This window comes from Rhamphochromis longiceps, linkage group LG19 (genome assembly GCF_057381845.1).
Source record: "Rhamphochromis longiceps isolate RC_006_pf linkage group LG19, R_longiceps_female_GT1.1, whole genome shotgun sequence".
In the NCBI taxonomy this organism is placed as follows: domain Eukaryota; kingdom Metazoa; phylum Chordata; class Actinopteri; order Cichliformes; family Cichlidae; genus Rhamphochromis; species Rhamphochromis longiceps.
The window spans coordinates 20,887,899-20,914,532 of NC_140575.1; the positions used below are offsets into that span (position 1 = coordinate 20,887,899).

The following is a 26,634-nucleotide window of genomic DNA, read 5'->3' on the forward strand; positions in this document are numbered from 1 at the left end:
GCCAGTAAGTCCAAACCCACATTACTACAAGAGCTACAGTTTCTTTCTTTTTTCCCATTTTGTAAAAACAGTAGCACCACCTGCTGGTAGTTGGCGTTTACTTAACAACAAAACACGAATATTTTAAAGGAGAGATTATGCAATGTTTGCTTTGAGAGTGTTGATGCAGAATTATAAGGTCAGAAGCTTCATTATGCCAAAAGAGGAACTGTGATACTGCATGAGGAAGTCAGGAGTGGCGGAAAAGCATGTCAGGGCTGGTGCATTTATGAGAACAGCAAGACAGCATTGAGATGTGCAATAGGAGTGACAGACTGGTTCAAGAAGGGGGTGGGATCGGCTCTGAGGCCCTTCTTGTATGGAGTGGTAATGGACAGGCTGACAGATGAAGTTAGGCAGAAGTCTCCTTGGACTATGATGTTCACAGACGTGATCTATAGTGAGAGTAGGGAACAAGGGTAAGAGAGCCTGGAGAGGAATAAAAGTCAGCAGAGACAACACAGAATACATGAATGTGAAAGAGAAGGAGACAGGTGTAACAGTAAAGATGGAAAGGAGTGAAAGTAGTGAAGGTGGAGAAGTAACAGTCAGTGGACAAGAGAGGTGCAGGCAGGAATAAAAGAGGATGGCCGCAGAGAAGTCCATGGACGTAGGAGGACTTCCAGAGGAATGGTGTGACAGAAGAGGATGCTGGTGAGATGGACCCCAGTGAGGAGTTGTGCCAACCCCAAAAGCGAGCAGCTGGAGGAAGTAGAACAAGATCATGGGTGATGAGAAAAAATATAAGGTAAATAAGCACATTTCTGCTCCCCTTTAATGCTTCTAATTTTTTAAAACACAAAAGGAATAATGAAGAAAAATCCAGTGTATTTGCCAAGTAAAGCCAGGAGGATTCATGAAATAAAACAAAAATACATAAATAAAAACATAAAAACAGGTATTACTAACTGTTCTAGTTATAAATTGTTCAGATTAAATATATTTTCAAATATATAAATAAATATACATTTTAAATATTTATAAATAAATATAAATATTAAGAAATAAAATAAACATTGAAAATGTATGGTTCCAGCTATATTTTGGAGAAAAATTAATTAAAAATAATTTGAATCGTCAGCTGACCGGTGACGTTTAGGCGCACAGCGGAAGTTAGGCACAGCGTGTTTGCTAGCTAGCTGCAGCAGTAGCACCCAAGAGCACCAGAGGCTCAAACATGTTTTCTTTACTTCTGCAAACGAAGCACACGTCATGGATATACTTTTCACTGCTGGGAATATGCTTTACAACGTCGCCACTTTTGGCCAAGCCGGACAGTCTCAAAGAAGTAACGGATGCTAACTGGGAGGAGATCCTGACTGGGGAATGGATGATTGAATTGTCAGTGTCTTGCTAACGTCCGGTGCTCACAACTAGTCAGCTAGATTTATTTTTAAACTCCCATAAACACGAGTCCAGCCGTCTAAAGGCAACGGTCATTAGTTTTATTTAATTGTTATCTTTTATTTCGACATGTAGTCAGGACAAATTCAAATTGTTCAGCTCTGCTAACAGCTGCTATTTTTAGCTAACCAGCTTACATCAGTTGCATGGGGTTCACTTTGCTAAATAACAGACTCATAATAACTCGTAGATTAGTGGTTATCTGCACGGTGAAAGTGATAATTGTGCTCCTGATTTGCGTCTTTCTTTGTGAAACTTGATCTCCATCAGCTACGCACCCTGGTGTCCAGCGTGCCAGCAGCTCCAACCAGCGTGGAAGGAGTTTGCGGACTGGGGAGAGGACATGGGGGTCAACATAGCAAAAGTGGATGTGACAGAGCAGCCAGGTGGGTCTGAATGACCGCTCCCATTTACCAACTACACAATGACTTGTACACATGAAACAAAGCTTTCAGGTCAGTTCAGGAAACCTCTCTGTGTTGGAAAGGATGATGTTACAGATTTGGCAATGATATGGCAACTCTGCAGTGAGTCAGTCATTGTTTTTCCAGCCTCTTGTAAGGTGTTAATACTAATGTTGGTCTGTAGCTGAAGATAACTTCAACATGTCTGTCACTTGGTGTACTTGTCTCCCCCCTTTCTAAGGTTTGAGCGGGCGATTCATCATCACTTCACTTCCTACTATATACCAGTAAGTTCATGGTTATTTTGTGGTTTTATTTACTTCCTCTTTTAAATGAGTTAACCCAGCTGTGCAAGCTGTTGTTTTATCATGGTTTGGTCTGTGGACGGCAGAAAACTTTGCATTGGGACTCTTAAGTACAGTAGCAGAAATAGGATTTATAGGATAGGAACAAAAACGTTTTAACTGGTTTGCCATAGAGTTCAAAGAATCAGCTAAAAGTAGCTGCAGTAGGAAACTATTCCACAGTGACTCGGATGGAAAGGTGCCGCCCCTTCTCAGTCTTAATCTTATATTTAGTCTTGTATGAGGAACAACTAGTAAGTTCTGACCCTGTGATCAAGTCTAACCTGCTGTCTTTTTCTCCACATTTCCTTCATGTTTCCAGTAACAATGCAGTACAGTCAAAATGCCACATAGTTTTCAAAATTACCTAGCCTAAACTGCCAGAGTTGAAGCTAAAGTTTTCAGATTGCAACAGACCAAATTTTTAAGTGAAAAAAAAAAAAAGAATAACCTGAGGCTTTTTTGGTGCCCCTGAACTAGTAGTGTGTTTATTTTCCTGTAGCTCACAGTGAGTATTGAAAGATTGACCCGTGTCTCTGCACTGTTTATTTGGCTGACTAAAACAGTTTATAACAGTGGCTCTGCTTTAGTTGTTCTGGCTGTGCCACTTCAGTTTATATGTGCAGTACTAGCTATATACTGGGTGTGTGTATGTTTGTTTGTAGTGAATTGGCAAATTTGTGCAGGCTGAGCTCTTGAATTCCTGTCTATTCCTGTCTATTAGCAACAGATCTAAATTTATCCTTCTGAAGCACTGCCAGTTCAAATTGAAGGTTTATTACATTAGGAGCACAAAAAAGGAGTTACAGTTCAGCTCCTGATGGCTATCCATAGCATTACTAATTGCAGTTGCAGCTCTAACAGTTACAAAATCCGCAGCAAACAGGTGAGCAGCACCTATGCATTTCTGTTTGTTTGTTTGTTTGGAATCAACAATAAATTCATCATATAAAATGACACATTATCTCTTCATAAATTGGCAGTGGCGTATAATTGGACCTGTGGTTCAGGAGAATGCAGAAATCATGACATGAAAACGTAGAAGCACAAATAAATTAACTTTCCCTTGATGCAGTAAAATACTTCATTCAATCATTTTTCATTTGTTTAGTGGAGAAAATTCAAATCTTTATCACTTCACTACTTTATCCTGCAGCTTGTCGCTCAACTTCAGCTCTCAGGCTCAAAGCCACTATAGCTGCTAAATGCACGCATTTTTTGATAGTATATCAGGCGATAAGATGGTCCCTATCTGTGTGAATCTGTGTGTTTCAGCTCTAAGGACGGCGTCTTCCGCAAGTACCAGGGAGCTCGCACTAAAGATGACTTCCTCAGCTTCGTTCATGACCAGAAATGGAAAGCAGTCGAGCCGGTTTCCTCTTGGTTTGGACCGTCTTCCTTTTTGTGAGTTTCAGTAATTCTCTATGCTATTAATGCTAGAGTTGTATCAGCCCGGGTTATTAGTTAAATCAGTTTTCCTTCACAGGGCTCTAGACTAACTTTTTGCCATGGGTGTACAGGTACGGCTAACTTCAAAAAGTTAGGCGTACCGGCACAAAAGTTAGGCGCACACAAATTTTATAATAATTTATATAATATAATGTGTTTTTCTGGATATACTGTGCTTTTTCAGCATTCAAAGATTGATGACACCGTGTCAGAGCACTGGCTATGAATTTCAGAAGGATCAGGCCTTAACTTAACAGAAAAGTTAGCAATAGTTCTTTTCCTATTACAGCTACATCCGTGGCGACCGTGGCTCAGGGGGTTGGGAATCGCATCTGTAACCAGAAGGTCGCCGGTTCGATCCCTGGGCTCTCTGTCCTGGTCGTTGTGTCCCTGGGCAAGACACTTTACCCTACTTGCCTACTGGTGTTGGCCAGAGGGGCCGATGGCGCAATATGGCAGCCTCGCTTCTGTCAGTCTGCCCCAGGGCAGCTGTGGCTACAACTGTAGCTTACCTCCACCAGTGTATGAATGTGAGAGTGAATGAATAGTGGTATTGTAAAGCGCTTTGGGTGCCTAGAAAAACGCTATATAAATCCAATCCATTATTATTATTATTATTACATCCACTTCTGTCGTGCCTAGGCTGCTCACTAGGGCTGGGTATCATCACTGATTTCTATAATCCATTCGATTCCGGTTTTCAAAGTCCCGATTCGATTCAGCTTAGCCTCAGACAGTCAAAAATATTATAATTCTGATCATTTATCAGTACTGACTTCATCAGAATTGTGAACATCACAGCAGATGCCTTTGTGTGAAAGTAACTGAGAATAAAACACAGAAAAACATGAAGGAGATTTTCCTGGTCTGGCTTTTTATAGCAGATAACCTTAAAAATATTCTACAATGTTCTGCATATAAAGTTTAAATTTCTTCAGTATTGAACAACAGAAAAAATAGGCTTTCTTGTCCGAAGTCATTTAAGTGAAAAAAAGAAAAAGAAAAGAAAAAGACAGCAGCCAACAGCGCTGTAAACAACGGTAGACTGGTGGGTAATAATAATACAGAAAACAGAGATTGGAGACGGGAAACTGTTCTTGAAGTACAGAGAGAGATAGAGAGAGAGCTAGCTGTGCATGAAGTGTGTTTTTAATAGTCGTGGAAGCAAAACAGCAAAATTCATGATGACATTGATCAAATGTGAAGCGCAGTTTGCTGCTTCTTTTGCTGCTGGCTCGGTGAATTTTGGTTGGAGAGACAAAACCTGCAGCTCAGAATCAGCGCAAAAAGACGTAAACACAGCGCGGACCGGACGCATCAGGATCGCTAAGCTCCGACAGCGTGTCCGTCTACGGGCCGTCGGGTGAGAAAGCCGAGAAAGACAAAGTTGATTCTGATGCGTCGGCTCTGTGTTTACGTCTTTGTGTGGAATCCGTGTACCTGCTCTCATTTGCTGTTTGGTTGTTGTTGAAATGGTTTTGTGAGCTTTAATCTGAGAATCTGGCATTTCTGGCAAAACACAGTTATATTTAAAAGTCGATTCAGGATTTAATGAATAATATCGCTTTATTCACCTCCCACTTCCACCTGCACTTTCAACTGGACCACGGCCAATCAGAGAGGTCCCGCCCCTGACTATCTCTGATTGGTTTAGTCCACGATAGGGGCAAAATGTGTGTCTGTTGTTGACCACAGGGAAGGTTGCAGATTTTTTTTTTTTTTTTTTGCTACCCGAACAGTTGGTCGCACAGGTGCAACCAAATATTTTTTTTTTAGTCGCACCACTGAAAAATTTGGTCGCACTCTAGAGCCCTGCTTCATGTTCAAGGTAGAATTTGTGATGGGAAATGATTCATTCTCCATTTATCAATTAGTTTAATAATAATGAGTCACTGTTGTCCTTTGAAAAAGCAGAAAATCACTTGAAGTGTTTACTCTTTTCTTCATGATGCTTTTAAGTGAGACACAAATGCACACCCTCCTGTGCCGCTCCTGTTATTTTTGTCTTGGCTTTGTAGTGACGTGAGAGATTGAAACAGTGTTATATTACACGCTGTCCTCCCCTCCTCTGTTGACAGAATGAATTCGATGTCTGCTTTGTTCAAGCTCTCCATGTTTATCCGGGTAAGTGAGGATTTCTCTCTCAGTGCTGTAGGTTATTATGCATATTAAGCATTTATTTTGTGTGCATGTCACGCCTAAAGTGAAATTACATGTTGAAATTAGACTTGCTTTCATGTGCAAATTGTAAACTTCTAATCCAGTTTTACGGAGCTGGCACACTGGATGAAAAACAAATGTAAGTGGACCTTACAGAGAATTGAGTAATCAAACATTACTCAGATAGGTGGAAACAGGAAATTTTGAGGGAAGCCTTGCCCAGCTTAATTGAATTAGGATGCAGAGTTAAGACATACATCAGTTGCATGGGGTTATGACAGATGGCTTAAGAATGGCTTTACACATTGATAAACGCACCAGGACACAAGTAAACTCTACCACATACTTGATGTTTCAAATATATTTTGAGTATCTCCGTTGGCAGCTTTGTTTTAAATGACAGTTTAAGTGTCGTGATATCTTACTGTTAAGCTGCTGATGAATATTCCCGAATCTAATTCAGTTCAGCTGTGATACAACTGTGCAATAGTCTTCAGCTGCCCCTCATTTCTTTACATTTGTTTCCAAGGAGTCCCGCTTTCTTGTGAATATTTTTTAACAGTCTTGAGCAATCGTCCTCCAGACTGTCTGAAGGTCTTACAAAGTTTTTCTTTTGGCATTGACTGCATTTGGCTGCATATTGAACAAAAAGCAGTCAAAGAAGAGCTTCTATTCCTGAAGACTGCTTAAAGAAATCATAGAAAAGGCTTCCCTAAAAGCATTAAGGCTGTGGTCATACCAAAAATTAACTCTTAAGCTTATAAGAAGCTCACTTTTTGTCTCTTATTCTGTATTTCCATCTATGTTCAATAAATCTCTGCACCCTTTTCCCATTTTCCAAATACGGTATAAAGAAATTAGGGGAGGTTTAAGACTTTTGCACAGAACTGTAGCTGTTAAAACAAGAACTAAATTGTATATATAAGCTATAAAAACTATAGATTCAACTTTCAAATCTTTGGCGCTCTACCCTGCTGTACCTGTATAATCAGTTCAGCGTGTGGCCTGAAGGTGGCGCCAGATGTTCACTGGACCCTTCTATTGATGATATGAATTTTAGCTACATATAAACAAAAGCACGGGTTAAAAAAGATCTAAAGAATAATTGAATTGGGATGCTTTGTTGATGTGGGTTGAAATATCTCGTCTCTTGTGATTTCCAGCGTTGTCATAACTACATGACGGAGAAGCTGGGGATTCCCGTTTGGGGATCATATGTTATCTTTGGCTTGGCCACTCTGTTTTCTGGCCTGGCGTTGGGTCTGGTGAGTAATTTTGCCGCGCTTTGTCATTATGAAACCGAAATGATTCTGTTTTGAAGCTCTTACATCGTTCATCACAAATGCACACATTCCCAGTGGTTTAACGGTTAATCCTGTCTTGTCTGTTGCAGTTACTGGTGTTCATTGCAGATTTCGTTTTCCCCTCAAGAAGATTCTCTTCTCACGATTACTACCCAAGTGAGTTTTGTAATAGATTAGACTAAATACTAATTCACATTTATGTTATATACAGTAAGATACTGACTGTTGCTCCAAATGCTGCTGTGCAGAGAAACAGACTATGGATCAGGCGAGATTAATCCAGCAACAAGAGGATGCCATTGAGGCTGATGGCGAGGAAGATGACGAGGAGGAGGAAGAAGAGGACCACGACGAGGTCTGGAGAAAACGGAGAGGATCTCCCGAGGGCCGCCCTGAACCCAGGGGGCAGGCTTTCCCTGACGACGCCCTGAGGAAGCGGGTGGTGGGCAACCGGGGCGAGGAAGAGGAAGAGGACACTTAGAGAGAGAGAGCCTCCTCTTGACACGAGTACCGTTGAGACAGCAGAGTTGAAGGAGCCAAGTTCCTGAGCAGCAGTGTTTTTTTTTTGTTTGTTTGTTTCTTTTAGAGCAGAGTCCAAAATCTTCCCGTTGGTCCTGTTCCTCACCCCCAAGATCCTAAAAATGCCTCACTTCTTTTCTTTTTCTCCCTCCCCCATTTTTTTAAAGGAGAGCTTTAGACTTTCGCCTCTGCTCTCTCTCTAAGCCTAAGCAGCAGACTCCACCTGGAAAAAGAAAAGCAGCGCTCCAGACACCTGTTTCTGAAACAAACGGTCTGGCTGAGGTTTAGGTATGGCGTGCAGTGCGGCTGGATTTTTGCAACGATGTTTATGCTATGCATTGTTTTTTAAATAAATGTGTTATATAACTTCATTTAATTTGATTTCATCTGCAACTTGAACCCTAATGTTCACACACCTTTCCACTTTCTGTGTCTGATGGCGAGAACGTGGCGAAGGACGTCTAAAATGTTAGTTTTTCAGTTTGCTTGTTGCAGATTTTAAAAAAAAAAAAAAAAAAGGAGTGATTTGATATTTTCCCACATTGACTTTTCTGTGGCTGTTTCACTATAAAAGCCTCCTTCTTACCAAATGGAGGCTTTTAAATTGAAGCAACTGTAGGAATCTTTACGTTTGTATTAGCCGTCGTGTTACAGCTATGGTTTAGACTTGGGTTTGAGTGCGGCAAACAGTGATGCTCGTTTTCTCTTTTATTCATGTGAAGTTAATTTAAACTCAGCCACAAGCTTTGTGGTAAATATTTTAAGTATATCAAATGCAAATGTGGCTACACTTGTATTTGTGACCCTATTTAGAATACTAGTTTGAACAGTTAACACAGCCCAGGCCGTATTACAGACATCCTCTTGACACAGGTACATGTGGGGCAGGAACCCTTCGAATAGCATCTATGCTATAGAAAGAGCGACGATCACATCACTCTTTCACTTTGACTAGGCTGTGTTTCTGTTGTTCAGCAAAGTACTAGGCCATCTTGCACAGATGTGATATTGAGTTTAAATTAAAGACGTGGAGAATGTTTTTCAGTAGATTCTTTAGTTTCCCCATAAGTTATCCTAAAGCTATTAATGTTATGTCTGATTTATTATCTGTTTCTAATATTTTTACTTGTGATTCTTTAACTATGAAAAGATATTTGATTAAAAAACAAACAAAACCCTTTGCGAGGCCAGGTCTGCAACGCCGTGTAGGTGCGATTAAGAAGACGAACAATATGAAGACTTGGTAAATTCCTCTATCCAGAGTGATGTGTGGCATATCTGTACTAATGCTGCTCCGCTTTGAGGAGCAATAATAAAACTGACGTGTTTTCTTTTTTTTTCCCCCTCACCAACATCACTTGTAAAAATGTCAAACACCTGAGCTTCTTTTATATGCATGAGTGACACACATCGTGCGCTGACGTCTCATTAACACTTTATGAACGATGGCACTCAAAGAACATTAACTCCTGTATACTTTTCCTCCTTTTAACCGAACTACAGACCCAGTACACGACCAGTGTTTTGTTACACGTTTTCGTTCTGAAGGGGCTTGTAATGACTTGCATTTATTTAGATTTTTTTTTTTCTATGCTGATTTTTATTCCTGAAAAAGCCAATTGATCATTTAGGTGATGGATGAAACTGGTTGTACATATGACTTGTAGCATTCTCACTTTACAGTGAGTCACCTGTGATGCTTGATTGTTTCTTTAAATAAAGGGTTAACTCTAAAAAACATTAACTTTTAGCTGTTGTTTTGCTTTTGCGTGATATTATTCTGTAAAATATACAGTTTGACAAAGATGCAAAAAGGATATTAAGCAGGTGAAGCGAGAAAATTGTCAAGTGGTAGATTTGACAATATTTGAAGAAATAAAAAATTTGGTAAAGAGTTACTTGGGTGATTAAGACTCACTGGACACTTTATTACTATGTTATTACCAGATGGACCAATTTTGCATCAGAACTTCAGATGATTTACGGAGGTGCTGGAAACATTCCTCAGAGATTTTGATCGATGTTGACTTCATGGTGTCACAGAGTTTCTGCAGATTTGACAGCCATGATTGAAATCTCCTGTTCCACCACATCCCAAAGGTCTCTACTAGATTAACTGTCACAGGCATGAAACCAGTTTGAAATGATTTGAGCTTTGAGACATGGTGTGATATCCTGCTGAAAGCAGCCATCAGGAAGTCTTACTATCAGGATGTAGATGGTAAGCAACGAGCTTGAGGGGGCCTTCAGTGTTTAACAGTGATGCTCAGTTTGTGATAAGGGGCTCAAAGTATGTCAAGAAGATATCTCCTACACCATTACACCACCAGCAGCAGGAATAATGATTGGGAGCAGTGATACAGTCAGACAGAGACAGTACTCAAATAATCCTGAATTAAAATCTTTAGAAAAACTCAAGGGGTAGGTAAAAATCTTTAAGCTTTTTAAGTTGTTGTTTGTTTTAACTTTATGCAGTTTTGCATGCATTCTGTTTTGTTCTGGCGACCATTAAAATTAAAGGAAGTTCAGTAACTGTGCCTGGATGTTGGGTGGTTTTCTTCTAAACTGACTAAATTGGCTACATCCACTTAAATACAGTACATGGTGTAAAAGGCTGAATGAGGAAAAGTTTAAAAGGTGCTATAAATGTAGATGATGTATCATTGTTTAAGGAAATGCATCAGTGTGTAGCTGAATTTGATTACTGTACTCACTCTGGAGAGAGTTTTATCTTCTTCTTAGTGTTGTGCAGCAGCTTCTCCACATAAAGGATCACAAGACAAGTTGATTAAGAGACATGAAAACCAAAGGTCTGCCACATGTGCTCCATCCATCCACCCTCTTCTCCTTATCCTTATCAGGGGTCCATGTGTGGTCTGGAGACGATCCCAGCTACCATAGCATGAAGGGCGCGTACACTGTGGACACGTCACCAATCTGATGGAGGGATAACACAGAGAGACAGACAACCGTCACACTCACCGTCTCACCTAAGGCCAATTTAGAATCACTAATTCACCTAACCCCACCAATATATACTATATTCTTGTATACATGAAAAAGTGATCACAGCTTAAACCTGGATGAAAAGGTAACAGGTAACTGCCAAATAAATGTAATAAATGAGTGAACGTGAACTCCAGTTAAACCATCTTAAAATCTAAATATAAAAACTTTAAATGAACATATTTTATATTAAGCGCCAAAGTCTGCCAGCAGGTGACACTCTCACACACATTTTGAGTTATTTTCAAAGCCAACATTGACCTCAGGAGCTACTAGTAAGCATTATGTCAGACAAATGTGCACCTCAGGACATTGTGACAGGAATGTAAAAGTGTGGTATTCTGAATGTAAAAGCTGCAGCTGACATTTTCTCTAATTTATTCTCCTGAGGCTTCCCATTTCCTATCTTGAGTGACAACTCCTGTATTGTATCTCTCATCAGAGCTGTGATTTCAGCTTGAGTACCCTTGTGCACACGCTCTGTTTAGCAGTAGTATGTTTCTTGGAAGGAGAATGAAAGAGGAAAGGTGTTTGATGGGATTCCCCTGATGTACTGTACCAGCCTGCTACACGCCCCCTCGGGCGCTTCAGTGCAGCGGGGTCATCCTGCACATGACGAACACAGAGCAGATGCTTGATAAAAGCTGAATGCACACTCAACTGAAGCTGCCATACTGGGTTTGATTTATCGGGCACATACGCAGATTCCCTTTAAGCTGAACGGGGTACTGTTCTGCATCCTAAAGCAAAGACAGATGGCAGTTTAGTAGTTTCTGTTCTTGTTCATTTAACTCGCTTTGGTCCATATAGTTTGCTATTGTCCTTGCCTTAACTTTACCAGCAGTGTTCTTCTGAAGTGCCATGTCTGCAGCAGGAGAGCTGGATTCTGTATGATAACACTATGTTGTACTGTGACATTTCTACAGAGGCTCTTTCATTCTTCTTTTCAGGCTGGCTGGGTTTATTAGTTCTCCAGACTTTGATGATCCCTGTTAAGAGAATCCTGTAGACTTTGGTGAAACACTGACTTCTCTACATTGGAGAAACAAAGGGGGGAAGTGTATGCCAAGGAGTTCAGTCTGCTGTGTTGCCATTGTGGTGGGTGTGAATCATCAGTGCAGATGAAAAATTGCTGGTTTAATTAGAGCTCATTAGAGAGAAGCTCACAGTGAGGCTTTCAGCTATAGGTCTTAGGTGAAAGAAGTTTCTAGCTTCTTAAATCCAGACAAATATGCACTAAAGTGTTATGTGTTATAATATTACTAATAGGTAATATGCAAGGTTTAATTAAGCCTTTATTACCATGTCAACCATCGTATTATAGCAGTTAAGAAACAAGTTGCCCCTGGCTCTAGTCATATGAAAGGCCTCTTGCAAAGAAGCCTTCATTTTTATGTCTTTTTGTAGTTGGTTTCTGTCTCATTATGCTTGATTTGGAGCTCTTTGTGGTTGATTTGAAACTCTTTTACTTTTTTCGCCACCAGAAAACAAAGTAAGATGGCAGTTTCAGGCAGACTAGTGGATCATCCTCTTCTGTCACACTTCTGTCTGTACCTCTCTAACTTTGTCTCATTCTATTTATATTTAAAAATAATTTGAATTCTTTCATATCTTAATATTTTCCTAAGTGGAGCTACATGAGGCGTTTATGGATATTACAATTTCTTTTCCCTCCCCCTTTTTTTTTAAATAAAGCACATCTACTGATGCCTCTGCAGACACAAGGTCTTACTATTTTGAGGTTCCCAAAGAGAATCAGGGCTTCAAGCCTCTTTTTTAATGTGAAAACACAGAACAGCTGAGCAGAACTGCTCTGCTTTGGTAGAAATGTTCCTTCAGATTTACAATTTGCATTGGGTTTGGTTCTCTCTGTGAGCCTCCTGCATTTGTTTCCAGTCTTATGTTTGTTGTTTTTGCTTAATGTTTTGCAGATGAATAGTGGGAATTTGACTCTTTGAGCCCTCTGGCCTGTTCAGTCATCTGTCTATGGATACATGCGTACTTCCCATAAATCCCAGCATAGTTAGCTTTAGATAAGCAACCAGTAGCTTTTAGATAGATGTTGTGTCTGTGGAAGGGAAATGAAAGTCTGTCTGGCTAATTTTTTACCTCTCACTGAATGGATGTGCAGGTTTTAACCTGACACACCTTTTGCAGACAACCACAAACAGAAACTTTCAAAATCTTGTTTCCCACACCCCCGTAGCCCAATTCCATAATTCATATAATTCACTCTATGAATCAGTTCCATTTCCATTTTTTCAGCTATAATTTCTCTCACAATAATAACGGTAATCTACAAAGTGTCTGTACTCCTCTAACTCTTAAACGTCTTATCATAGAATAAATGAAAAGTCACTTATCCAGCATGCGGAAAGAGGCATAAGAATTTTTTTGGTTTGAACTCTTTTAAAAATACATAAATAAATAAATCCTAGTGGACAGAAGAGGTTTTGGCTCAGACCACAAAAATCCATGAGAAAAGCAGGACAGTGTTATATGATCTTGCCGGTCCCTCTGGTCTACTGGACGCCAGCGAGGTAAGAGTGTGAGTGTCCAACAAGGCAGCGCTTGTTCTGTGAGCTTTGTCCCCTCAGTACCCTCCATGTGGTTGGACCATTACCACACATAAGGAAGATAAAAAGACTGAGATCTCTTTGTTATAATAGGAAAAATTTAAGATCATCCGAGTATTGGGTCACTGAGATTGGACATGTTTTTGTTTCTTTAGACTTCAAAACCCTCAAAAAGCAGTTTAAGATGAGGATAATTTTCTTCACAGTGGTGCTGAAAACCCACAAAATTTATCAGATCATTCAAAGAAAGAAAATTAGAATATGCTTGTGTGGCTACTGAGAAAATCTGTGAATCTAGCTGAAAATTAAGTATGTGTATGTGCTCATGTTTCTGTTTTATTTGTTTTTTTTAATGCATTATTATTATTGTTTGCATTTCTTTGTCTTACCCTGCTTCACCATCATTTGTCTCACCTGTGTTTCATTCCCACCTGAGCCTGATCACAAATTCACCTGCAGCCCTGCCATTTGATGGCTTTGGACTTTGCATTCATTGCTTTTTTTCTTTTTGGCATTGCCACCCAAATCCTTTTTTTTTTTTTTTTTTAACTTGGTTTGTCTGATCAGTCATAACATGAAACTATGGGAGAGATTTGTTGAAGCCAGACTAACTGATGTGAAGGTATAGAGGAGCACAGAAGGAGCTACAATGTGACTTTGTGGCTCTAGAGAAAGCAGAAACAGATATTGTGGTATTGCATGAACGTTAGGAGCGGCAGAGAAGTATGTGAGGGTGGTGTAGGACATGTATGAGGACAGTGAGACCTGCGGTAGGAGTGACAGATGGGTTTAAGGTGTGGCTGGGATTACATCAGGGATCGGCTCTGAGCCCCTTCTTGTTTGCTGGAGATGTAAGGAGCAGAGGTTGTGAAGGTTGTGAGTTTATTTCACTGGGAATGAGCAGGACGGACAAACCTAGAAATGAGCACATTAGCTTGAGCAGTTTGGAGACAACGTTAAAGAGTCGAGGCTGAGATGGTTTGAATATGTGCAGAGGGGGCATAGTGCACGTACTAGATAAAGGATGTTGAATATGGAGCTGCCAGGCAGGAGGAAAAGAGGAAGATCGCAGAGGAGCTTTATAGATGTGATGAAGGAGGACATGCAGAGGGTTGGTGTGACACAGGAGGACAGGGGGAGATGGAGGCAGATGATCCCATGTAAAGGGAGAAAGACGCGTCACCGGAACATTTGGGCAGACACGATTGAATTTTGTGAGTGTAAATCAGTGGAAAATGAGGATATCAACACACAGTAATGGTTTTGGACATGTTTGTGGTCCTGACTGACTAATCTCAACTACCACCATGTAATAGGTGGTAAATTGAAAAAAATGTCAGGATGGAAAAAACCTTTAAACATGTTAGCAGTGCTGTACCTAAACTGTTAGCACCTCTTCAAGACACCTTTTTTTTAATCTTAAATTATCATTTAATAACCATTTACTTTACATTTCTTTACTTTTTAGGGGGCGAATTAAGGATAAAAAGCTACTTTCCATGTTTCTGAGTTTTCTCGGAAGGTTTTAGGCTGGCGCGTGCTCACGATATTACTACTTGTAGCAGTAGCAGGGTCTTTGTCCAGCTCAGACTCAATATGTTCATTGTGTCGTTACACATTCATGACAAAGTCTGTCTGTTTAGTGGCTAATTGCGTCTCCACTGTAATTACAGTTGACCAAAATCTTTTCTTTCCTTCCACAAACACCCTCCTCTGTATCCACCCATATTTACATCTAGGAGCTCTGTCACTTCCCTCCAGACCAGATAATTACACGGAGGCTAAAACAAAAATAAAAATGAAACACAATGGTTTGTTGTTGTGTCTCCCATTCAGTCTACAGCAGGTACATTTTCAGGAAACCAATGCGGTTATGCCAGAGAGAAAACCCTGCCACCTTTCTTTGCCTGAATGCAAGGGCACTAAAATAGCAACATGGTATAAAGTATAAACACAGGATACACTGAGTGGATTTTCAGGGGTGAGGGGAGAGGGGGCGGAGAAGGAAAAAAAACACCACACGGTCCATTTAAAGAAATAATAAATGCTCACAGCCTGAGTAAAACAAGAAGGAAACTCCACAAAACTGCTACTTTTAAAGGGATTTTCCTCTAACCAGTAGAGTTAAATTTAAAAATACCACAAGAACAAAAGTATAAAGGTATAAAAGACTGTCACAGCTTTCTTTAACTTATAATGACAGAGACTTCTCAAAGGTTGCATATAGCGAACCTGTAAACACTACACTGACATACTGGCTCTTAATACTAGGGGTGTGGTTGTTGTCACTTTGCTTGCACCTGAGAGAAATATCTGGCTCTTCTCTGTCAGAGAGAAAATTGCTCAAAAAGAACATTATGTGCATGTTGACGCTCATAATGTGGTAAAATATAGTCTTGGACTGCAAAACCATGAGATGTGACTCTCTAAATCTCTAAATCAAGTCATTAGTTTCAATGTGACATCGTTTTACACAGCTGTTTAATCACGATCTAATGTTATAAGCATTTTCTCGTATCCATCCATTCGCGTCCGCTTATCCTGTTCAGGGTCGCGGGGGGCGCTGGAGCCTATCCCAGCTGTCATAGGGCGAAAGGCGGGGTACAATGCCAATGCATTTTCTCGTATGTCTTGCAAAATAATCTTGTGCAAATGTTTATCTCAGGGGTGCTGTTGATGCACTGCTTCATGAGTCTTTTAGTTTGCGCTGATGTTAAGACGCATATTTTCTAGTCAGAAGGAAGTCGATGTTTACTCCAGTCCCAAAGTTTTAAACCAAACTCAGCGAGCAGTGCGGCTGTTCCCATGGATATGATAGTTTGTTTTGGAGCACCTCAACCCATGTGAAACACACATCTGGTCCTCTTGAATTGTTTAAGTCCCCGAGCTGACACGTGAAAACACCCTCCAGTACAGTTTAAACATTATCACGGGTCAAAAGAACAAGTGAAATCTGGTCTTAGGTTTGGGCGTGGGAGAGTGTTTAGAATCCGCATTCCTTTGTGTGAAGAGAAAAAAAGAGAGCGAGTTTTCTTTGACATCTTAAATCTCTTAACAGCGGGGGAACAATGGCAAAAGGGCTCAAAAGTGACAGATTTTTGAGTCTTTTCTATTGACTATCCCTCTCCCAGTGCACAAGGTTTTTGTGTGTGTGTGTGTGTGTGTGTGTGTGTGTGTGTGTGTGTGTGTGTGTGTGTGTGTGTGTGTGTGTGTGTGTGTGTGTGTGTGCGTGCATTCTCCACCATCGTTTGTCTGCCAGAAAGGTCGAGGAGAAAAATTAAAAAGTGAAGAATGACGAGAAAACCCCTCTTTAATTAATTGGTGCAATTATTTCTGTGTAGTAGGTTTATACGACCAAGGTTTCCTTTGCACGCTTAAGACTCGCAATGCATCGTGAGATAATTAATGTCACGGGAAGAAGAAGAAAAATACTTCTGTTTCACTTTTCTTTTTCTTTTTTTTAATTCTCTTGGTGAAATACTGTTTAATTACACCTACAAATGGGTTTTTAAATGGAGCCAGACAAGAAGTTTAAAGGATAAGCTCTGCTTTGTCTGGCCTTGTGCAATGCCTAAAAATTTCTAGACATTTGAAATCCCCTAATTAGATACTTGAGTCACAAGTCAAATAGTTAGGAATTTCTAATGTCGAGCATTATATAATATTCCCGTATCTTGTTAAATCGGCATCTGAAAAATCGCTAATAGTTGGTATTAACTAAAAACTGTTCTCATAATGCATCTCAGTGCATTTAGGCATGTAGGCATGTAGGCATGGTCAAGGTGACCTGCTGAAGTTCAAACTGAGCATCAGAATGGTGAAGAAAGTTGATTGAAATGTCATTATGGAGCAAAATTCCTGAGGAGTGTTTTCAGCAGCTTGTTGAATCTATGTCACAAAGAATGATGGCAGCTCTGAAGGAAAAAGAGAGTCCAACCTACTACTAGTATTAACAATTTAGGGTTTTAATATTTGAGCTCTGTGTGGACAAACAGCAACACACATCACCAGTGAAGTTTTATTTCCATACCTCTCCAGCAGCTCCCTGAGGTCATGTAATCAGGGCCTGCTGGCTGTGAAGCGTACACAGAGCTTTTGCACCACTGGGCCCCAGACTCTGGGTCTCTCTCCACTGAGCCTGAGATTTCCTTTCAAGATAAATATCGCAACAAAATAATAAAAACATGAAAAAAACTACAAGTCCGCAGCTGGCACTATATCACTAAACTTTTGCTTTATTTACTTTACTAGTATTAATAAAGTGACCAGTGAGTGTATAGTGAAGTAAAAGTATACAGTAAAACCAAAAAACACTAAAGTACATGTAAATGAACCACTACTGTAGTTTAAATGCAGTAATCATAGTGTGAGGACACTATGCCACAATTTTCTCCATAATAACAGGACTCATTATGAAGAAGAGAGCATTACGATTGTTTTATATCTCTGAAATAAATATTAGTGCAATGATATAATTTGGTTGTAAAATATTAATTCAAGATTTTTTGTTTTAATTGTGGGATATAAAATACAGTATTTTCCATTTTTTATAGGTTCAAGTTCAAGTTAAAGTAGGTTAGAAGAATGCACATAAGTGAAAGGGATTGGTTATCTTTATTTGCTGGTGGTCCTCTCAGATCTCTGGTTGTTCTACACTCTGATTTAGAGGCTGACATCGCTCGGTTTGAAGTTGAGTGCTTCAACAGAAGCTGCTCATCTGGCTTATAAAAGCTCATATATGAGGCTGTTGAAGAAAAGCAGCTCACAAAAAAGAGCCAGATAAGAGCCGGGTCAGAGCCGGGAGCAATAAACCTGGCATGTCTCTGTCAAGGTTAAGTCTCTGCTGTAGGTCAGGGTTAATATATTTCTCCTTGGATGAAGCTTGTCTGTTTAAGGCTGTGTGAGGCAGGCAACAGTATGGAAATCACAACAAACTGAGTTTCACTGCAGAAACGAAATGTCAGAATATGGATATGTGTTATTTGTTATGAGCACCAGTGAGAGAGCGTATCCTGACTCGGGCAGCATACTCACTTTACAATGCGGTTACATAACCAGGGAGCTGTTGATGCTTGGTGCTATGGCAGCACTGTTAGATGTGGGCTCACAGCAACACAATCCTGTAGCTTGAGAACTTACTTCACCTTTAACAAGGAAACCATTTACACATGTATTAAAGTGATCGTTTTTAACAAAAGGCCCTTGTGATGGCTACAGTTGGATGAGACCTGAATACATTTGCAACATGTTAGCTGCAAACCAACAAAAAAGCACATCCAAACATTGTGGGGGATATGAACTGTATTAGATTACTAAGACATCTAAAGCCAGATCGCACATGTTGAGACAAAACAGATATGCATCTGACAATTACATTAATGTAGAAAATGTCTGACTTAAAGCAAACCATCATTTCTTTTAAAATATTACAAACTTCTGATGAGGAGCAGGTGAACACTAGGTAACAAAATAGCTAGAAACGCACATGTACATGAATACCAATCTAAATGGAACGTACTGAATTCGTTTACAGAGGCCCTGTAGATTTATCACACAGATGCATTAGTTCATTGACTGCAACAGCTTACATACAGAGTTTGAAGCAAGGAGTGCGTGCACATGCGTCATCTTAGGCTGCAAAAACAAAAACATGCCCATCAGAGAGTTAACTACGTAAGAGTTATGAGTGGACAAATCAACAGTTGGGCATTTTCTGAAGAAAAAACAGGGAGCAATCTGTTAAACACAACATAGGAAGCATAATTCATCAGACCATGTATGGTTTCTGATGGCAGTGGAATTTAGGGTGTGGCTGAGTACAGACTAAAACAGCAGCATGAATTTTTCCTCAGTGGTCGAGTCAATCACCTGATCTCAAGCTCAGTTAATCATGCATTTCCCTTGCTGAAGATAAAACTAAAAGACCAACAAACAATACAAACTAATGACAGCCTGGCACAAATGGGGGAAACTTCATTGTCTGGTGATGTCTATAACCATGAATTCCAGGTTTTGGAGTCATTGCTTGCAGGATTCTCACAGTGTTAGTATGCAAAATTTATTTATGGTTATGTTTATTTTTATTCACAGTTCTCTATTCTGTGCACTTTTATCTATTTTAAGTCCGCTAGAATCCCCAGTTAAGCTAACATATGTGTCTATGTGTGTCTATGACCACTGTGCTGTGCAATTACATGGTGACGAGGAAGAGTACAGGACAACTTTGTTACGCGGTGCGAGCAAAACCATCTACAGCTTCATTTGGCAAAGACTAAGCAACCGTTTGTGGACACGAGAAGGACAGCAACAACAGTGACTCCTGTTCCCATCCACGGGGGTCTGTGTGGTATCAGAGGATTATAAATACCTTAGTGTGCATACTGACAATAAACTGGACTGTAATAAAAACACAGGAACCTGACTGAGGTCCTTCAACATCTGGTGGATGATGCTCGGGGTGTTTTATGAGTGTGTGGTGCTCAGTACCATCCTCGATGCTATGGTGTGCTGGGGCAGAAAACTGACAGTATCAGATAACAACAGACTCAATAAACTTCGACCATGTTACAGCACCGAATACCACAGGAGGCCATTCCTGCCTGTGGCCATCAAACTTTATAACTCTCCTTTAAGACACTTGGACTATTTTCACGTGTAATTTCTTGTCTATACTGTACATAGTCTTCATTTTCATTTCATGTGGATCACATATTTATAGTTTAAGTGAGCATCTGTAACAAAAGAGTTCCTCCCTGGGATTAATGAAGTATTCTATTCTGATTCTGATGACACCGCTTAGGGGACTGTGTATAAAAATGTCTCCGATTCCTCAGTTATTAATTCAGTATTTTTCCTCAACCCTTTAAATGAAAGCTAAAACATGCACTTCAAAATTGCATGTTGATTGTGTCATTAAATCTTTCCCAGAAGCATACAGAGCCAAAGCCATTTTTGTTACTGCTGAACAATTTGATGGCCTTAAAAAGAAGTGCAGAGCCTCAAAGCACAACAATGACTGTTGTTTCTCTGCAGGGCCGCAACAGTGGGGAGGAGAGATGGACTATTTCTGTACCATCCTAAAAGCCGGTCAGAGAGAAGATGCCTTGATCACCAAGAAGTAATTACATAGCTTATTTTACAGAGGAACAATTGCTGAACATTGTGTGCAGCAGTCACGTTGTCAAAGAGGCATAGGCCTTTAAATTGCAGGGCTCTGGTGTTTGTCAACATGTATTTTAAGAGGAAGGCTCAGGAATAATAGAAGGGCTCACGTGAGTCTATACAATATTTGAGAACCATATCATGTTGCACTGGAAAACAGCTCACTCTATTCAAAAAAGATTGTCGTTTCCATCTGTAATAATAAATATGTTCAGGGCCATCACTGCCCCTCATCACTCATGTGGAAATCGCTGGAAAGGCTGTTGAAGCACACCTCCCCACTGTGCAATGTGGCATGGAGAGCAGCAACAAGAGTCTAAACAGACAAAACATCAGTGGCAAAAGATTTTGATAAATGCAGCATTAAAATAGGAGCCAGGGTAAAGATGGGTTGCAAAGCAGCCTGCAGGTGTGAGGCTTAAACGGACAGCAGGATGTGAGAAGGTGAATCAGCCGAAGACTGACCTCATTTACCTCAACAAATTACCTTGCTGACATTTTTAAGGTGCATTTAGAGGAGCTGGACTCTGTCATATAAATCAATAACAGGACCTAATTGAAACTGACTGAGCTGGCACTGAGATCAACTTCACTTTATGGCCTGTCTGAACTAACGTTATGCTCAGGTTTGTTTCTTCTTCCATCCCTAGTGTCTTCACTGTGATTATTTACAATAGCACTGTCAGCAGATCTCAGGTCAGATAATTAACAGAAGGAGGTTTTCCCTTCTGGTCAGCTAATTTTATTTAAAGACCAAAACCAGCAGTTTCGTTCTCTTGCACTGCCTGTGCTCCTCCGCACCAAGCTCATTTACTTGAATGGGCACAAATATGTAAAAAGAGGTAATAAATACACAAAGTCCCAAAGCCATTTGAGCAGGGGGGAATTAGAAATACTCACTTCTCCAACTGCTGCTGCACAAAGTCTGTGTTTATTACCGTCCACTCATCATATGGCCATTTTAAGTCTTTTTTACTTGTCATCCAGTATGCTAGAACATGTAGGAGATTCACAGGAGATACAGAGCCAATAGCAGCAATAGTGGGTTACAATGTAACACAATACTGGAAATTGTAGGTAAGTCTCTGTGCAGCCATATGATTAATTTTAACACTACAGGGTGCTATACACAGTGAGCTGAGAAATGTCCCTGCAGCATAGATAGACAAACGCATGATAGATAATGACTCCTTCTAATAATATGTGAAGGTACATGTGAAAGAATAACAAGATTTGGGGATCTGAACAGCAGGCCACCTGAACAACTCCTTAGGGAGGGATTATGAGCTAACATGGAGGAGGGGGATGGGGTAAATTTAATCTCTTTCCTGGACTTTGATCATTTCAGATCCTTCCCAGAGGACCTGGGGAAAGCAGTTAAGGAGTGGGACACCTGGGGTACTTTGCTTAGCCTGCTACTTTGGATACTTCGACTTCAATGATCACATACAAAGCTCGTCACTGGATGTGGATGTAGTGACACGTACCTCACTTTTATATAAATGATACCTAGATGGCAATGACTCACACCCTAGTATCATTTTTAAATGTTACATATAAACAACTCCAGGGTTGTGTGCATGTGAACTCAACCAATTTTTAACTTTACATATTTAGTGGTTTAATGTGTTTTTTTGTGCTCTGATCGCGCTGCGGTACAACAAAAGTCAGCTAGCTGGAGCAATTTTCATGTACGTATCATCAAATAGTGCATTTCTTTCTTTCTTGTTATGTTGTGTGCATTTTGATATTCCATAATAACCCACGCTGTGAGCCAGGCCACCATTTCTTTTTTTTCTTTTTTTCTTTTTTTTTTTTTGCCTGTCCCATTTGGTTCTTTAGCCATCAGAATTGTTGTCTGAAGACCAACAAGGATACCCAATGGATTTACTTTGCCAAATCGTGGCATTGCCGTATTGGTCCATTTGGTCGATCTTTGTTTTTATTATTTATTATATTTTATTTTCAGATGTTACAGACGGGACAGACATGAGTGAGGGATAGGAAAGGGAGAAAGAAAGAGGAAGGAAAGGAAAAACAGAAGGGGAGAGGGACAGTGAGAAAGGGGGGGAGAAAAAAAATAAAAATCTCCTGGATCACCTGTTGAGAGAAGAATAGAAAACAAGCAAAAAAAAACCAAAGCAACACCAGTGAACACCCGTGTGCATACCTGTGTGGATCAGCATGCTTGTATTCCAAAGGTTTCTCCATGTAACGATCTGCTAGGGAGTGTGGGGGGGCCACAGCCCCGTCCTCCGGGGTGTGAAGCGGGTATGGAGGAGATCAAAACTCCAGACATCCAGAGGCCCCCAGAACACAAGAGACCATGGAAGACCAACAGAGGGGCAGCCGCGCCACTGTTCCAGTAAGAGCTGAGGAGAGTCCCAGATGAGGGCTCACTCAGCAGCCGCGGAGCAGAAGCCAGGGGGAGTTGCAGTGACGCGCCCATGAGCTCCGCCGGCCCCCAGCTGTGCCTGAGTGACCGAGCCCCAGGCCGAGAGGCCGGGGGCACCCCACCTCCGAAGGGGCCCAAGCGAGCCCCAGGCTCCAGGCCCCGATAAGCGGCCGCCAAGGAGTGAGCCGGTGTGTACCTGGACGCCCACCCCCAGACACAAAGAACCACCAACGCACCGACACCTGAGGGAGTCCGCCACTGGCAGGGGAAGTGGTGGTGGGCGGAGATAGGCCTCCAAACCTTGGAGGGCCTGAGGTGTCCCCAGAGAGGTGGCGTCTGATACCCAACCTGACATATAGACACAAACATCCATTCCCACCCTCATGCTCTCATATGCACTTACTCCACACTCAACCAACGTGGAGACAGACATAAAGAGACGCTGTACACACGATCACACTCCCCAAGCGTACTCTACAAACCGGGTCTAGGTACCCTTGCCCCTGGAGGGGGGAACTGCACCCAGACCCAGGTGGTGTTACCCTTTTCCCTGCGGTGGGGAGAGGCAGACCACCCCGACTCCGTAGCAGCAGGGAGGCCCCACACCCCAGACCGCAGTCGGACGGCCAACTCCTCCTAGCCCTCCCGCTCCAGCAGGCCGCAGAGAACGGGGGTGAGAGAAGACTCCAAACCTCCCTCCACCCGCTCATTGTAGTGTTGATGCATGTGTGTTCTAAGGTGTATTTAAAACCCAGGAGGGCATGGAGCTACCTGCCAAGGAGCAGCAGGTAAGCGCATAGTCCCTCCTGCTAGCCCTCAATGACTAAGTGTATTTAAAATTGAGAGGTGGGCAACGACGCCAGGGGTGAGGTGTACACCCTGATGGTAATTTGGACTCCGTGATTGTGCCCACCCCCAAGATCCTATATGTATGTGTAATGAGAGTGTGAGTAATGTGAATGTCTAAGTTGTGGGATAAAATTGAGGCAGAGGCAGCTAGAAGGGGACGGGGGGGGGGGGGTAGCCTCCTCTGCACCCTGGTGACATACCCCTACTCCAAGGCCCTGCATGTGTGGGTGGTTGTGGTGGAGCGGGAAGAGGGAGGCAGCTGGAGATGGGGAGGGAAGGAAGGGAGGGGCAGGCCACCATTTCAAACTTATTTAAACAGAAACATTTTCTCATTATAACTATAGGCAAGCGTGGCACTAAGTTACTACTCTGTAAGAAAATAAATCAAATTACACATTCTTGTTGTTTTTATGACTTACTGCAGGTTTGGTGTTGCCAGAGTTCAACTTGAGATAATCAGTGAAGTGTGTTTGAAACAGATTCTTCAGACTCTTTCTCCGTCTGAGTCGCCATTGATGAAATGCAGCCACACTGCTCCAAACATCGTGCCTGCAAAGATTATGAAATATGACGCCAGCACATTGTTTGGGCTACAGGCACCGCTCACACTGATCCGACTGTGTAGCACATCAAAAGGGTCCATTTCTGTCATCCTGTGATGTCCGCAGCCTTTAAAATCCAGCCAGTTTTCTGGAGAATGGAAAGAATGATTTATAAAGAAAGCTTCCAACTTTCCTCCTGCCATACACCTTCAAAAATTTACACTCAGAGACACTTTCTTTTGAAATCGGGAGACATGTGGTTTTTGGTTTTCTGTTTGTTCTTCAGGGTCGAGAAATTAACAACCACTGACCGCTGATCTTTTCCTGAGTTGCAATCAGATGTACTTTTTCCACTCTGCTCTATTTGACATCTCTGCAGACACACTCATGGAGGATCAATGCCCTCTCTGAAAAGAGTAAAGGGAATTTCACAGGTGCCTGAATTCCTGAGCTCCTGCTGGAAAACTCCAGATAGTCTGCACTATGGCATTCCTACTGCAGCATATGGCTGATTCATTTCCCCTGACTAAAGGTGTTCGCCTCAAGCCGTCAGATACCACCATCAGATTCACAGCAGCAAGCAAGGGTGAGCAGGTGAGAGGTCGAGCCTCAAGCAGCTGAGGTCGGGAAGGTTCACACCACAATGACTGCAGGTCGTCTCCACAATGAATTTCCCTCGTCTGAATTAAAGAGCCAATTGTCAGTTCATACAATGTTATTTAAAATGTCTCAGTGTGAAATCATTTCAAATTGTAGTACTGGATTTATTTGCTTGATTTATTTATTTTAAATAATTGACACAGACTTTTGAAGTAGATGTTTTCTCTTGTAATGCAACAGGCCATTAAAAGAGAGGCAAGGAGTAGACACCCTCACCCTGGGATACCTGGGTGAGGGTGTCTGATGCTGAGAGACGCAAAACACAGCAGAAGTCATTTCAGTCTAGATCCAGCTTCTTGAATTCAGGACAGGTCGTAACCTGTTCACAGCTTTCCTGACATCCTGATCCCTCCCTCATAGCAATAGTAACACAATCATTCTCCTATGTGTGTGTGTGTGTGTGTGTGTGTGTGTGTGTGTGTGTGTAGGTTTTTTCTTTTTTTGCTGGTCACACTGAACTTGCTTTGTTTCACACAGAAATTAAATGCAAATTCGAGTTCAAAGCTTTAATCGGTTACTTTAATCCTGACTTCCTCATAATTTCTTCCTTTCTTTTTCTTTCTACCGTAAAGAATCAAGTGGAAAAACTAAATTGTTTCCAAGAGCTTCACTTAGGTAAATCCCAAACGCAGCTTACAAAGTGGAGGGACACCCCACACAAACAAATCCTGCTTGTGGGCTCAACAGGGTGTCTGTGTTTCAGTCCTTCAGTAAAAGTCACCTGCACGTACGGACATGTTGAGCTAACATTGAAGGTAAACATTTTGAAGCTAAATTTGACAATGGAGGGGTGGATTGGTGATAAATAAATGTCACAATGTTTCTGTGCCTGTCTTGGTCTTTATTTGAACTTCACATGTCTTTGCAAAGGCATGTCTGCACATTGCCCTCCAAAAATAGCAGGTGGAGATAAGCAGGAGGGGAAGGTGTGAAGCAGAGGTTGGGGGGAGTATGGAGCACAACGCTGGAATCATGGAATTAATATATATATTTGGCGCTTCCTATAACTACATTATTGACTTGCTTCTTCCATTTGAATTTTCTATTCAATTCAGTTCAGTTCAATTTATATATATATAGCACCACATCACAATAGTTGCCTCAAGGCACTTTATATTATAAGGTAAAGACCCCCAAATAATAAACAAAACAGAGAAAACCCCCAACAGTCATATGGAAAGTGCTTTGGTGTCATTGTGAAGGAAAAACCCCCTTTTAACAGGAAGAAACCTCCAGCAGACAGGTGGTATGTTTAATTATTATCTATGTTCCAAGAACAACAAAAACAAAAACTTTACAAGAAAACGTTTTCATGTAAACTTGGCCTTGGATCCAAAATGTTAATTTAATGATCTTCTAGGTACTTAATTATAAATTTCACTTTGATGTGCAGTGCTGGAAAATTCATCCTGGTTTTGTTTGGTCAGTCCTCAAAACTTTGGTCCGTCCCTTTGACCTTAAACGCATCCTTTCTTTTGATTTTTGTATTTTTTGTGTGTGTGTCTATCACAACATATTTGATGTAAATGTAGTTTCTAAGTTAATTAATTTGTATTAAAAATTTAAGTATTATATATTAAGAAGTATATATATTAAGAAATAGCTATTATTTCTTTGTATAGCAAACAATTCATATGCTAAAGACACAAATGTAAGGAGTCCCATTTTTTTTTTTTTTTTTTTTTTTCTTTTTTTTTTTTCTAAATGACATCAGAAACAGCAGTATGCGACATTACGTGATGGCAGAGCTTCAGTTCATCCTTTGTCATTTTTTTTTTTTTTTTTTTTTTAATAAATAGGACAGGGGGAATGAATGAGAGAA

At 40.9% G+C, this 26,634-nt stretch overlaps 1 protein-coding gene across 1 annotated transcript; it reads left to right on the top strand.

Annotated features, from left to right (window-relative positions):
* The first annotated feature begins 1,138 nt into the window (after nucleotides 1-1,138).
* On the top strand, nucleotides 1,139-7,999 carry tmx1 (thioredoxin-related transmembrane protein 1). The gene is made up of 8 exons (XM_085391591.1): nucleotides 1,139-1,380; nucleotides 1,714-1,829; nucleotides 2,089-2,134; nucleotides 3,467-3,595; nucleotides 5,719-5,764; nucleotides 6,964-7,065; nucleotides 7,194-7,260; nucleotides 7,353-7,999. The coding sequence occupies exons 1-8, from the start codon at nucleotides 1,217-1,219 to the stop codon at nucleotides 7,583-7,585; spliced, it is 903 nt and encodes a 300-aa protein (XP_085247717.1). The 5' UTR covers nucleotides 1,139-1,216; the 3' UTR covers nucleotides 7,586-7,999.
* Nucleotides 8,000-26,634: the final 18,635 nt, after the last annotated feature.

Coding starts and splice junctions, on each gene's coding strand:
- tmx1 (XM_085391591.1), top strand. CDS start 1,217: ATGTTTTCTTTACTTCTGCAAACGAAGCACACGTCATGGATATACTTT. Junction 1,830..2,088: donor GGATGTGACAGAGCAGCCAG/GTGGGTCTGAAT, acceptor CCCCTTTCTAAG/GTTTGAGCGGGCGATTCATC. Junction 5,765..6,963: donor AGCTCTCCATGTTTATCCGG/GTAAGTGAGGAT, acceptor TGTGATTTCCAG/CGTTGTCATAACTACATGAC.